The 12,514-nt window shown below is 39.9% G+C and overlaps 1 protein-coding gene across 16 annotated transcripts in view; it reads left to right on the top strand.

Annotated features, from left to right (window-relative positions):
• CDC14B (cell division cycle 14B) overlaps positions 1–12,514 on the top strand; it is a 63,995-nt gene that overhangs the window by 22,314 nt on the left and 29,167 nt on the right. For all 16 annotated transcript variants that reach the window (XR_016441251.1, XR_016441252.1, XR_016441248.1 and 13 more), the window contains 4 exons: positions 5,257–5,333; positions 9,202–9,268; positions 10,252–10,314; positions 12,345–12,432. Coding sequence is in view for 11 of the 16 variants with exons in the window: in XM_090038585.1 (XP_089894711.1) it covers positions 5,257–5,333; positions 9,202–9,268; positions 10,252–10,314; positions 12,345–12,432 (295 nt within the window). In the remaining 5 variants the exon portion in view is untranslated. The remainder of the gene's footprint in view (positions 1–5,256; positions 5,334–9,201; positions 9,269–10,251; positions 10,315–12,344; positions 12,433–12,514) is intronic.

Genomic DNA, 12,514 nt, shown 5'->3' on the forward strand with positions numbered 1-12,514 from the left:
CACGGATTTTCAGCTCTCATGGGCTTTTTTGGTCTAGTATTTTGCAGTGCCTGTCCCAAAATGTGTTGGGACCTCTGTCTCCATCCTTTTTTTGTCCTCACTCCTCTTACCACCATTTTCATCTTTTATTTTTCCTCTTGAACTCCAGAATTTTGGCTCCTTTAACCCCAGAGGAGTGGTTTTCAGCCTTTTGTGGGTTGCTTCTCAACCTTGACTCAAGGCTCCCCTTGGAAAATACCAGCTCCTATTTTTCTACAGTCAAAAAATTACTGAAAACTAATAGAGCATTTCTTCTGTTGCAAAAAACTCAGACCATAACAAGTCAGAATGTTTTTAACACTGTGGATTCCTATTAGAATTTTCTGGGTGTGGCTTATGAATCATGTTTGCACGTCCAATGTCTAAGGTACCCAGCGGCAACTTAGATGAGCTCCCTCTGCTCCCTTTGCTTCCCCTCCTATTCTGAAACAGGGATAGGCTGGGAAAGAGTAGGGGCCATTGCTAGGAAAAACCAGCTGCAAGTTCCCAGCCAGCAGCTAAATTCCCAACCCCCCTGGAACCAGCAGTGAACTTCTTCTGTTTGTTCCAGGAGATGGTTGTAACTCAGAATGCTTCCTGCCAAGTGTTCTCAGTTACAGTGGGGAGGTCACTTCTGTCTGCATCTTCATTGCCTTAGTTTCTGTCCTGCCTTTTCTGGTGCTTCATCAGGGTTTCCTTGGGCTACGCCTGTTCCTGCAGCACTTGGTCTTTCTGTCAGCATATTTCAATCTTTTTTTTTCTGCTTTCTCTGTATTCTTCAGAATATTTGTTGCCATGGATTCAGCAAACCATTTTTTTGCTATTGAGTTGCAAACCTGCTTTGCTAGTTCCACCATTTCATTCTCTACCCATTCTTATATATTTGCCTGTTTTCTGGGTTTCCTCTTGTGTGTTGCACTGCCATCTTCAGTGGTGTCAGAACTGATGTTCTCCAGGCCTCTGGGGAACACTCTTGTGTTTCCGTATCAATTTTCTTGTCTTCCAAATTCTCATTGACTTGATTTTAAGAACTAACAGCCAATACTCCATTGTGGGCAGGGTGCAATATCCCTGAAATGATCAGTCACACCATATCCAGTCAGAAACTTGGAGCCCTTTATTGATGCACAGTAATAGCATATAACAGTCAGCAAGCAAGCAAGCAAAGGCTCTCACCATACACTGCCCCAGAGATGCAGGCAGGAAGACAGACATCTGGCCAGCGTGTGACTGTCTTTTGAGGGTCTCTTGCTTTAGTTTGCAGTGGTCTCGCCTGGAGGAAGCTGCCAAGCGATGAACACTTGCTCCCTTTATTCCTCTGAAGTGTTATACCTTTAGTTCATTCATTGTGCACCTATTTTGGTGCTCATCCATTGGTGGTCCAGTCCAATGTATCTTGTCCAACCAGTGGAGATACTGTTCACATGCCAGGCATCTAGTAAGATGTGATCATATAGTTGGAATCTTTCCATCCCTGATTGGGACTTTTAGGTACCACAACAAGCTAGCTCCTGCAGCTGCGCTCTTATCTTTTGAATGCATGGAAGATGGGACCGCTTCTCTTCCCAAGACACATTCTACTCCCAGAAAAAAAACCTCTTATTTCTGGAATGTGTGAGAACTGCCTTGTTACAAAGCTGCTCCCCTGATAAGCTATGAGGGCCTGATTTTGTTTTCTAGCACACTAATTAGCCACACTTTTTTCCTGAATGATAAGCAATAAGCAATAAATTACATTCTAAACATTTGAAATTTTAGCCATCACTCATCTGTGGTATCATTTTTAGTTTATACTGTCCCCCTGCCATCATAAAAACTTATCTGCTGCACTACAATATTTCCATAATTCAACCGTTATTTAGTGTCTTCAGTACCATGTGTCTGGCCTCTCTTCACCTTGACTGCTTTTTCCTCCATGGTGTTATTGCCAAGCTATTTTCCTTATATAGGAGAAAAATACTTTGTGGCCTTCCACTTGCTTATAAACACTGAAACACTTTGCTTCGAAAATAGGTCATAATGTCATTTTTCCTACATTAACCAAGTTCTGTAATAGCCTTTTACTTGGAGATGCATATGATTTGTTTTTTAAAGTCTTGTGACTGCAGCAAGTTACATATAAAACAGTTTCCCAGATAAAGTGCATCAAAACTATTCTTTTTTAAAAGCTTATGAAAAAGCTTCAGTGTCCCTTCATAGCTTTTGTCTTCAGTGGTTGTGCTCCATATTACTTCACTCTTGCTCTATACTTTTTCCTTTAGGGTTTCTGTCCTGGAAACTGACATCTTTTTTCAGTTGATACAATATTAGATGTGCTAATGCTCAGTGTAGTTAAGAATTGTCAGGGAAAATAATCATGCTGGACTTGAAACGAGCCCTTGTCTATGATAAATGTTGATATTGTGTTGTGTGCATATGTTTACAGTACTATTTTAATAATAATATAATTTCTCAGGTGACAAGTCTGTGCTTAAACTTCTTGGTATAGTAATGTTAGTTAAGGATATAATGTGTTGTCTTTAATGACCTTCCTATATTTTCAGAGCCTTCCTGTAGATGTACTGGCGAAAGAGTGTTTTTGTCACTACAGACTTGTAGTAGAGAATGATATCTTTTATTACACCAACAACATTTTTGTAGAAAAAATTTCTTTAATTTCTTTTTGTCACTACAGCTTTTGTTCAGGTAAAAAGTTTAAGCTATGATACTGAAAAAACACTCTACTGTACACTGCATCTGTGCTAGGAGGGTAGGCAGTGTAAGCTACATTCCTTCTGTTTGTATAGACTAGGCCAGGGCTGTCCAATTTCTAAGCAGCTGGGGAGCTGCATCAGTAAAGGCTGCAATCAGGGTGAGCCTTGGGACCCCAGGCTGCACACTGTAGATACCTCTGCCACTGTACCCCACACCTGTTCTTCTTTGCCACCCCTGCATTCTGCTGCACCGTGATCCCAGCCTCACTGTCTACAACACCATGCCACACTGCCCTACCCTCTGTGATGGAGGTAACAGCCTGGAGTCCCCTGCTGCTGTTGCAATCAGAGCAGTATGGAGAATGCTGGCCAAACAGGGTTACATGTGGCCTGTAGGCCACCAGTTGGTCTTGGATTAGGCCGTAGCATGGACAAAGCTTTCCTGTTTGCTTGTACCATTCTATGCGTATATTTTGTAAGCTTTTGGGGGCAAGGAAATTGTTTAGTATATTTATTTTATTTATGTTTAGTGTATTTGACTGACTGCAAATTGCAGTGCACGGCATTTGCTGCTACTTGGGTTAACAGTAACTTGCACTTGTAGTGTTACCGGATGTGTAGCCTATGCTTACCAAAGCAGGATTGAATGTTCTTGGATGTTCTTGGAATACAGCCTACACTTCCAATCCACGTAATGAATAAGTATGGTGTTTAAGCTGTATAGTCCTGGGAATACTAATTAGGTAGTTAACAGAGAATAGTAGTTGAGGAGTAGCTTTTGAACAATGCTTGCATTCAGGAGAAACTGGAGACTAAACTTTGTTTATGCAAATTAGCATAATTAAATGACCAGAAGTAAACTATGTAAAGTTGGGGTTCATATGAAGAGAGCTGTATTTTTATTTTGTTCTCCTACTAGCAATAGCACTTATTTTTCTGGTTATTCTGCTTGTATGTGGTCAGGTCAGAATGTAAAATGGTAAAAGGTAAACCATTGGTATAGGGGTTTTTTGGGGGGTGGCTTGTTTTTTTTTTTTTTCTTTTGTGTAAATGCTTCCAGCTTTGTTACCAGTTCATATTCACATCCTACTCTTAATCACCTATCCCCATGGAAAATAATTTGTTAAATTCAGAGCTACGCTAAAACAGATGACTCAAGCTGTCTGTCAGCCTGGATAAACATAATTGTAAGGCAACACCCACTTTTCCTAAAGAAAAAAGGAAAATTAAAACTGGCAAATGAGCCTAGATTTGTCTTTAACTTTGAGAGGAAAGTTCATTTTTAAGTAGATCTTTGTTTATTTGAACAGAAACCATAGAGAAGCTATTCATCTAAGAAATATTAATTGTCTAATTTAAATTTTACAGGCTTCTTGTTTTTACATTTTAAATTCCGAGTAACTTCCTAAAATAATTAGATTTTATTTGCACTATTGAAAAGCTATATAAACTATCAGTTGAACAATTCAGAAGATTCTTACCTCAGTAAAGGACAGTTGTTACATGGCAATTTTTGTTTTAGTTACAAAGGTAGCCCGTGGAATACTTTTTAATGAGAAAAAGCAGATATTTCCTCATAAGGGGAAAAACTTCCAGTTCTTTGGTGTGATGTTTCATATTAAACTTGGACCATACTAAGGGCACTAACACTGGGAGACTGACCTACTACAGCAGTGGTTGTCAGCAGGTCCTGTTTAACCAGTAACAAAACCAGTGAGTGGTTTGACTCCTCATTGATAGTTAACAGCAATGGGTGAGTCTCCCAGCAGTTTTAAAGACCTCTGTAATGAACTAGGGCTTCGTCAAGCTGACATTTTTGTTTTGCCAAGTTCCTTTGACAGTGGAATGTTTTTTTAATATTTGGTACTAAAAATATTTTGCCCTCATTACGTTCTCAGGTTTTGTTGCTTCTATTGAGGTTCAAGTCTGCAGTTTTTCTCTTCTGTTGGCATCTGGATTTAATAACAAACACTGTTTTAACCCAGTGTTTGTTCAGGCTGTGCAGTAGAGGAAATGCAAGATTTGGATTGCTGCACTCATCTACTTCAGCTTTTGGAGGACCAAAACACCCACTCGCTACTACTACTCATCTTTGCCTGCTGAGTAGATTGGTTATGTTTACTTTGTTGTTATTTTGGTATGAGAGAGAAAATAAAAATCCTTAGATTAAAATATTAATTTTTAATATTGTTTTAATATTTCTAAATTTGTCTTTTCTCTGTAATGCCTTTTCATAGACATACTGCAGAAGTATTTAGTAGGTAAAGTGTTGCAAGCAATTTCATGGGAAACTGAAACTTCACAGAAGTCCTGAAAGTCTGTCCAGTAGATAGATTAATTCATATTCTTGCTAATATTGGCATAATATTATGTGGCATCTGCTCTATTTTAGTTCACTGCGTCATCTGCTTAATTTTTTTCATTCTTGATGCCATGCTTGCATGGCATTAGTGAGCATATGTCTTTAAAGGCATTTTGGTTGCGAGAGATTGTTATGGAACTTAAAATTACCATTGCAAATTTTTCCTTTTCCTTCTAAAAACAGATAATATACTTGAGAGAATCTCCAGAGAATGTGTACAGGCTCTTATTGTCTGGAACCATCTCTTACCTTCCTTTCAGGTAAATATAAAAGGTTTATGCATTCTGGTCTGTGAGAAAATATGAATCTTGTGCAGAACTGCTGATTTTGGGTCCTTTGGTTATGACTGCTGTATATTTTGTCACATATGGAACTTCCTACTGGAAAGGAGGTCAGGTAGTGAAATGACAGGCATATGGCAATGATAATGTTGGAGTAATAGTGTAGCTATGATGGTCCAAGAAATATGCAAGAATAAAGGATATTTTTGGTGGTGACATCTTTTATGAGACCAGGTCTAAGAAAGTAAAAGGTAAGGTAACTGTGAACAGTATTTAGCATAAGCTGCATCTGCTTCTTTCTCTGACTTGAAGAGTACTTTGTGCTCCAGAGCTTATCTAAAATCTCTCCCAACCATGCAGTTGGTCCAATAAAAATATATTGCCTGCTGTCCCTGCCCTTCCCCTCCTCCCCCTTCCCAAAATCATGTATCTTGCCTCAGAAGTGCACTAGCAGAACTGTACATATGAGGCTGCATGTTTATTTTCACTGGTTCTTTTAATCTGTTGTGCATTTTGCTGGGATTTGCACCAAAAAAGCAAATTGCAATGTTAATACATTTGAAATGTAAAACATTAGTTGAACTACACTCTCTTAAGCACTTGTCAGACACTGTGTTGATATTTTTGTGATTTGCCATACTTTTGATATTATAACTTACTGAATATGCTACCAAACTAACTAATGCTAAATTATTTAGCATTTTTGTGTGTGGAATGAAATTTTTTGTGGTTGCTTCACTTCCTGAGGTTTATATAAACCTAGGAACTCCAGGTTATAGACATCTGTTATTTTATCAGACAGCTGAACTGGGTTGATAGGTCATGAAGACAAGCAGCTTTCTCAGTTTTTCTCTCTAGCCATCTTAGGTACCAAGCCAGTTTAAATTGTTAGAAGTCAAAGGAACAATTAAAAAAAATGCAGAAATCAGATCTGTTGTTCAAAATTGTGGTTGCTGCAGGATGAGTAATCTACTAATTACAACAACTAAGCTTTTTTTACTATAGCAGCTGTTTTCCTGCTTTCCTACAAACAGTAAAGTTTCTCTATAGTGTTTTTCAGTTCCTGTCATGTTCTTTTTCTCTTCTTGACAGTGACAGGATTTTGGGAAGACTTTTTCATCTATTTGTAGAGTTCCAATAATGGAAGTAATAGTTCTCTTCTCTTCTTTGGAAACTGTATTTAGCTTCTAAAATGAAAGGTGAAATCCAGGTGTCAGTGGCAAAGCTTCCACAGATTTTGGCGGAGCCAGGATTTTGCCCAGTGTTCAAATCTGATTACAAGTAGAGGGGCTACTAAAGAGAGCTATGAATTACAAGGGTGCTCTAGTTTCTGCTCTGCTCATATGTCCGCATTAAAAAAGCAATTCCTTTCTCATATCCAAGAATATATGTATTCTCTGTACATAGTCACTATTATAATAGCCTAGGGATTTCTGTTAATGTCTTGTGAAGAAATTTTTTGTATCCTGCTATCAATTTCCTGAATGAGTTTCTATTACTTCCTTCCCCTGGCATTTTCCTCTTTTTACACCAGCTAGGGAAGTAGATATGCAAAAAGGGAGTGTCAGCAGTCAGACCTCTAAAATTCTTGTTCTTACCAGTTTAATTCAGAACATTAAAACACTTTTGTTATAACCTATGACATTATTTCACCCCAATGCTTCAAAATGCATAGTTGGTGGGGGAGGGGTATAGTTTACAGTGAGACATAAATACAATCTAGAAGAGTTTGGGGGAGCGGGGAACAGACTTTAAAAAAAGCGGTAATTTCGTCCAATTTGTGCTGCATGGTATTATTGTACAATTGAAGTGTCACTGATTTTAAGCTGCTGCTTTTAACTTTTTAGTAGAAGAGCAAGGGCACATTTTGTAGGATAGTGTCTATGAATGGGGGAGGAGGAAGAAGTGTTATGTGTTGTCATAAATTATTTATTGCATTTCTGAAAAATGGAATAACTGCCAGATACTGCACTAGACTGTATCCTGAAATTTTAAGCCATACTTTTTCTTGATTTATTATTATTTTTTAACTTGGCAGAGGATTGAGCCTTCTTAAATCAGTTGCAAGTCTATGGCTGGTAGTTTCATACAGTCATTTGCCAATTGATGTTGTACTAAGAAAGCATTCCGTTCTTAGCTTAAGAGGATTTAAAAAGTAACAGAAATAACTATTTTCCTTCCCCACAATTGAAGAAATAGTTGTATAATAAAGAGCATTTTCTAAATTAAGACTTAAAATATTTAGTTGGTTGATGCTTCAACATAAGAGACTTGTTTTCATTTAACTGCCATGTAATAAATTAAAAATTAGGAAACACTGTTGTTAGAAGGAAGTAATCTGGTCATCTGCATATACATATATCTTATCATGTTTTTTGTTTTTTAAATCTTTCACAATACCTAAGAAATTGGAGTACACTAGGGATGTAAATGATTAAGTACCCATTTAAATTCCCCTAACATTATCAGTTAAACAGTTAACCAGTAGCATGCATCTACTGGAAACAGGCCCCCATCTGTACTCTAGCTCTTTCTTGAAGTGGCTGCAGCAAGCTGGGAAACCCCTCAGCCCATGCTGCCACCTGCAGTTTTATAGGGCTGTGGCAGGTCTCGTTGCTGCTGCCTGCAGCTGGCCTTGGCCCCCAGGCAGTTGTATGTTAGTGGCAGCAGTGGATTGGGAAAGCCCCCCTTGCCTGTGGCTGCCTGGGGACCCAGGCCAGCTGCAGGCAGCAGCGGCAAGCCCCACCACAGTCCCTGTGAAGCCTTGGGTGGCAGTAGCAAGCTGGAGAAAGTTTCTCTCCCACTGCGGCTGCCAGTGCATGGCTGTCTGAGGGCTGGGCCTGAAAGTGGCTACACTGCGGTCCTCAGGGCTCCAACCTGGCTCGTTGCTGGCAGAGGATGCACATATACCTCATGGAAAACAGCATGGGAGCCACAAGAGGCCCAATCCTTGTTGTGGCAGTGGAGCCCTGGCCCTTTCCCCACCGTCTACCCAGAGGCACCAGTGCATCCACTGCTGGCAATGAGGTGAGCCAGAGCTCCGCCAACCTGAGTGCAGCCGCTTTTAGCCTCCCTGCCACCTGGCGCAAGCAGCCCTGCCTAGAGCCCAGGCTGGCTGTTGCAGGTGGTTGGGAGGCTGCATCAGGATTTGTGGAACCCTGGCCCTGCTTGTTGCCAACAGCAGGTGTGTACGTGCCTCAGGGCAGACGGTGCAAAAGGGGCTGGGGCTGTGCTGCCATCAAAAGGATCAGGCCCCTTAGAGCTCCCCTGCCGTTTCCCTGCCATAGTAGGGTACTAGTTTGCCCTCCCTGCTTCTCCCTCCCTAGGTACTAGTCCCCCCTCCCTTCCTCCCTCCTGCCTGCCTGCCCTGCCATCTTCAAAGGCACCATGCCACTTCCCTTTCCCTGCCCCCGCTTTCCTGCTGGACAGCTCTGTGCCTCATGCTAAATAATAATCAGTAAGGTATTACTGGTTATCAGTATATGAACAATTAAATGTTTAACTGTTCACATCCCTAGAGTATACAGACCTTGCTGGAAGTGCAATTCATAAATTTTATCAAGCAAGATAAACATTTTGCTGAGAAATGTTGATGTCTAAATCCCCCCTCCCCAACTTGGTTAGCATTGCATTCCCCATAAAAGCTGAAAGCAGCACTTCTGCAAAGGTTGGGAGGAGGGAAGTGGCTGGAATAATAAATATTACGTGTGTTAATATAAAATGTCAATAAAACAACTTCAAGCAATGGTGCATTTCTTTTGAGCTAACAAGTAACTGGTTTTCAGCTGTCCATTGACTTTTTTGTGTGTGTGTGTGTGTGTGTGTGTGTGTGTGTGTATTTTTACAGGGATGCTTCATTTGGTACTTGCAGTTTTCATCTAACACTGCTTGACTGCTTTCATGCAATAAATAAGGTTAGTAATATGATAGGCTTACTTACCTTTGCAGCTGCTCTGGCTCTGGCTCTGGCTCTGGCTTTGCCAGGGGCATAGAACACTCGGTGGGGCCAGGCAGTAGGAGTGGCTGTGGCTCCAGTCCGGGTCAGGACTGGAGTCAGACCCACAGTTGCTACCCCCGAATTGTGTGTGCCCCTTCCCCATGCCCTCCTTGCTACATTCACCCCCTTCCCTGTGCCCCTCCTGTACTCCTTCCTTACCCTGTGCTTCCCCTGCATTCTTCCTCCACACTCCTGTCCTGCTTCATGCATCCCCTGCCTGCCGCATGAGCCGCCCTGGTCCCATGCATAGCAACAGCAGCTGCTTGCGTGGCCCATACTAGAATCTTAAAACAAGGGGTTTTTCCCCATGCTGAATGGGGGAGTAACCCTATTTTAGATTTGAGTAAGTACAGTAGTTTTTTTCAGTCGGCTTTGGATATAATGCATCACAATAGCAAACGATTAAAAGGAAGGTTCATGTCTCCAAAGTTATTCTTAATCCAGTATATTCAACTCCTTCTGGTGGCTAGAACATACCTCTAATTTATAGAGTTAAATTTGGTAAAATTTTTCACAGCAATGTTGCTACCTCTCTCTTACTCCATTAATAAGAAGATTGCATGCTGCTACAGCTTGCAATTTGTTTTTAGTTAATTAAAACAAAAATCCCACTGTTCTTATTTATTCTCATTTGTGCATATTAGCATTCATATTGGAATGGAAAGATTTGTTTTCAAATGAGATTGAGTGTCACATTTTATGAAGTGGTTTCAAAAGCATTAAAACATTATGTATTAGATCAAACTTAGTCCAGTTAAGGAAGTTAATGCTGAAAGTCACTCTGAAAGGGTAGAAATATTGGGCATATAAATGGTATGCAGAAATGTATCATGTTGGTGAATTATTTTTTTTCCTCAGAGTTTTTTTTTCTATGCTAAAAGTTTCTTTGTGCATTTTTAGGCTTTGCTACATGGCTTCCTGGATTTCAATGTGTTTGATGTAGATGAATATGAGCATTATGAGGTAAGCATTCTGTATTAGTCCAAATATTAAAAATTATACAGTATTTAAATGTTATTTTGAATTACATATTTTAGTCACATCATTGCATTGCTTTACAAAAGTAGTAAATAAACTAGTACTACTATTATATTGGTCTTCTGACCATTTCCTATTACTACTACCTGGATTACTTTTATATAACTGGTTATTTTTGTAGCCTTAGCTTTGATTTCTGTTTTTTAGACTATTTCAGATCTTTAAATAAAGATGCATTGAGAGCAAAATAGATGATACAAATTAAATTTAAACAGCAGAACTGGGTGGGTGCATATGTGATTGGGCCTGAGAGGACTGTAGAAAGTAAAGATGATGAGGAGAAATGTGAAAAGAGGTATACACGGGTGTAGATTGTAGTCATGTTGATCTACAGACATAGGCAGACAAGGTTCTTTGGGTAAACCTGATACCTCTTATTAGACCAACATAAGTAGTTGGAAAAATTCTTCTTAGCAAGCTTTTGGGTATAGATACCCTTCATCAGGCTGAGGAGGCATCTGCAGTTGGTGAGTGTTCTTCCTGCATGGTAGTTTTTTTTTTAACTTCTGATTTTTACCATTGGAGGATGCTGAAAAAAACTTCCTATTCAAAAGCCACTTTTTATAGCCAGTTTGTGCTGTTAGGGGAAACTTAATGAGCAACCTGAAGAAATGCCATTTTTGGACCAGTTGTTATTTAATGAAGGAAAACAAATATGAAGTAGTGAAGAAATGATAACTGAATTGTGTGAATTTCAAAGCCAAAAAATCACCTCAATTTTTTGAGGAAACTTCAGTGTAGAATTTTAACTTTACAACTACACACCATAGATAAATACCACCTTTTTAGGGCAAAAATTGTGATGAATGTAAAGGAAGATTAGATTAGAACTCTTAGAGTTCAAAAAATAATTTGCTAAACATTTCCAAGTAAGGCCTTATTTGAAGGTAGCTGATGCTCCCTCCAAATTTTGGTTTAGGAAGAGAAACTAAGAATAGATGATATTTTGTTGATGAAGCAAACAGCAGCAAACAGAAGCAAGACTTGTCTGTCAGTTGTATTTAGCTTTGATTTATGAAGCAAATAGGAATAAGGCTTGTTCAGGCTGGGGAAAAGATGCTTAGTAGGGGACATAATAGCAGTCTTCAGATACTGGAAGGGCTGCCATAAAGGTGAGGGGAAAATACCTTTTCTCTCCTTCTGTAGTGAGTAGATCATGGACTAGTGGTAAACTTCTTTGCTCCACACTGTCCAGGGAGGTTGTGGACTCTCCATCGTTGGTGATGTTCAGGAAGATGTTGGACAGACATTGGTCAGGGATGATCTAGGCATAGCTGTATCTGTGTTGTGTTATGGGTATTTCCCATGCTTATGGGCTTTGGTTGTCACATGAGACCAGGAGAGTTTTTTTTCCCATTCTGATGCTACATTTTGGGGTATGTGCAGATGGGGTTTTTTCAAGCCTTTTTTAGAGGCATTGGGTGTTGGCTGCAGCTAAGGCTGGGGATTTTGACTCGGCTGCGCCAGTGCTCTTGCTGGGACTTAAACCCAGAGGCTCCTGGCTAAAACCCAGGGTTTCTTGCTCCTCTGCTCAGTGTCAGACTGATCACCAGATTTGAAGCTAGGAAGAAATTTTACCCCGCAGTCAGAGGGGTACAAACTGTTGGGGTTTCTGCCTTCCTCTGCAGTGGGACTCGTGGACCTCTTCCTTGGATTTCTCGTGTGTATTTTAAACATCTTTGCAGCAACAGAATATTAGCTGCTATGGTCCTTCTGCTTTACCTGTGGCAAATAACAGTATTGTGTCTTGTGGCTGTCAAGGTTGAAGGTGTAGTTTTGTGAAGAGGTTAGATAATGGATTTTCATAGGATGGTTTGAATAGGGGTGATCCTGTCTCTGGTTGGGGGTTGGACCAGATGAGTTATGGAAGCTTCTTCCAGCCTTACCTCTCTGTGGTTCTAAGCTAAAAATTTAGGGATATTGAGAAACAAAGTTTTTTTGTTTTTGTTTTTCAGAAAGCAGAAAATGGAGACTTTAACTGGATAATACCAAACAAATTCATTGCCTTTAGTGGACCTCATTCAAGAAGTAAAATTGAAAATGGTACGCTTAACAAAAGGTGGGGGACACAGACCCACATGCTACTGGTTGCTTAGTTGGTTGTGATGAGTAAGAGCAACTTTAT

This window comes from Crocodylus siamensis, chromosome 3 (genome assembly GCF_052110815.1).
Source record: "Crocodylus siamensis isolate JL-2025a chromosome 3, ASM5211081v1, whole genome shotgun sequence".
Taxonomy (NCBI): domain Eukaryota; kingdom Metazoa; phylum Chordata; order Crocodylia; family Crocodylidae; genus Crocodylus; species Crocodylus siamensis.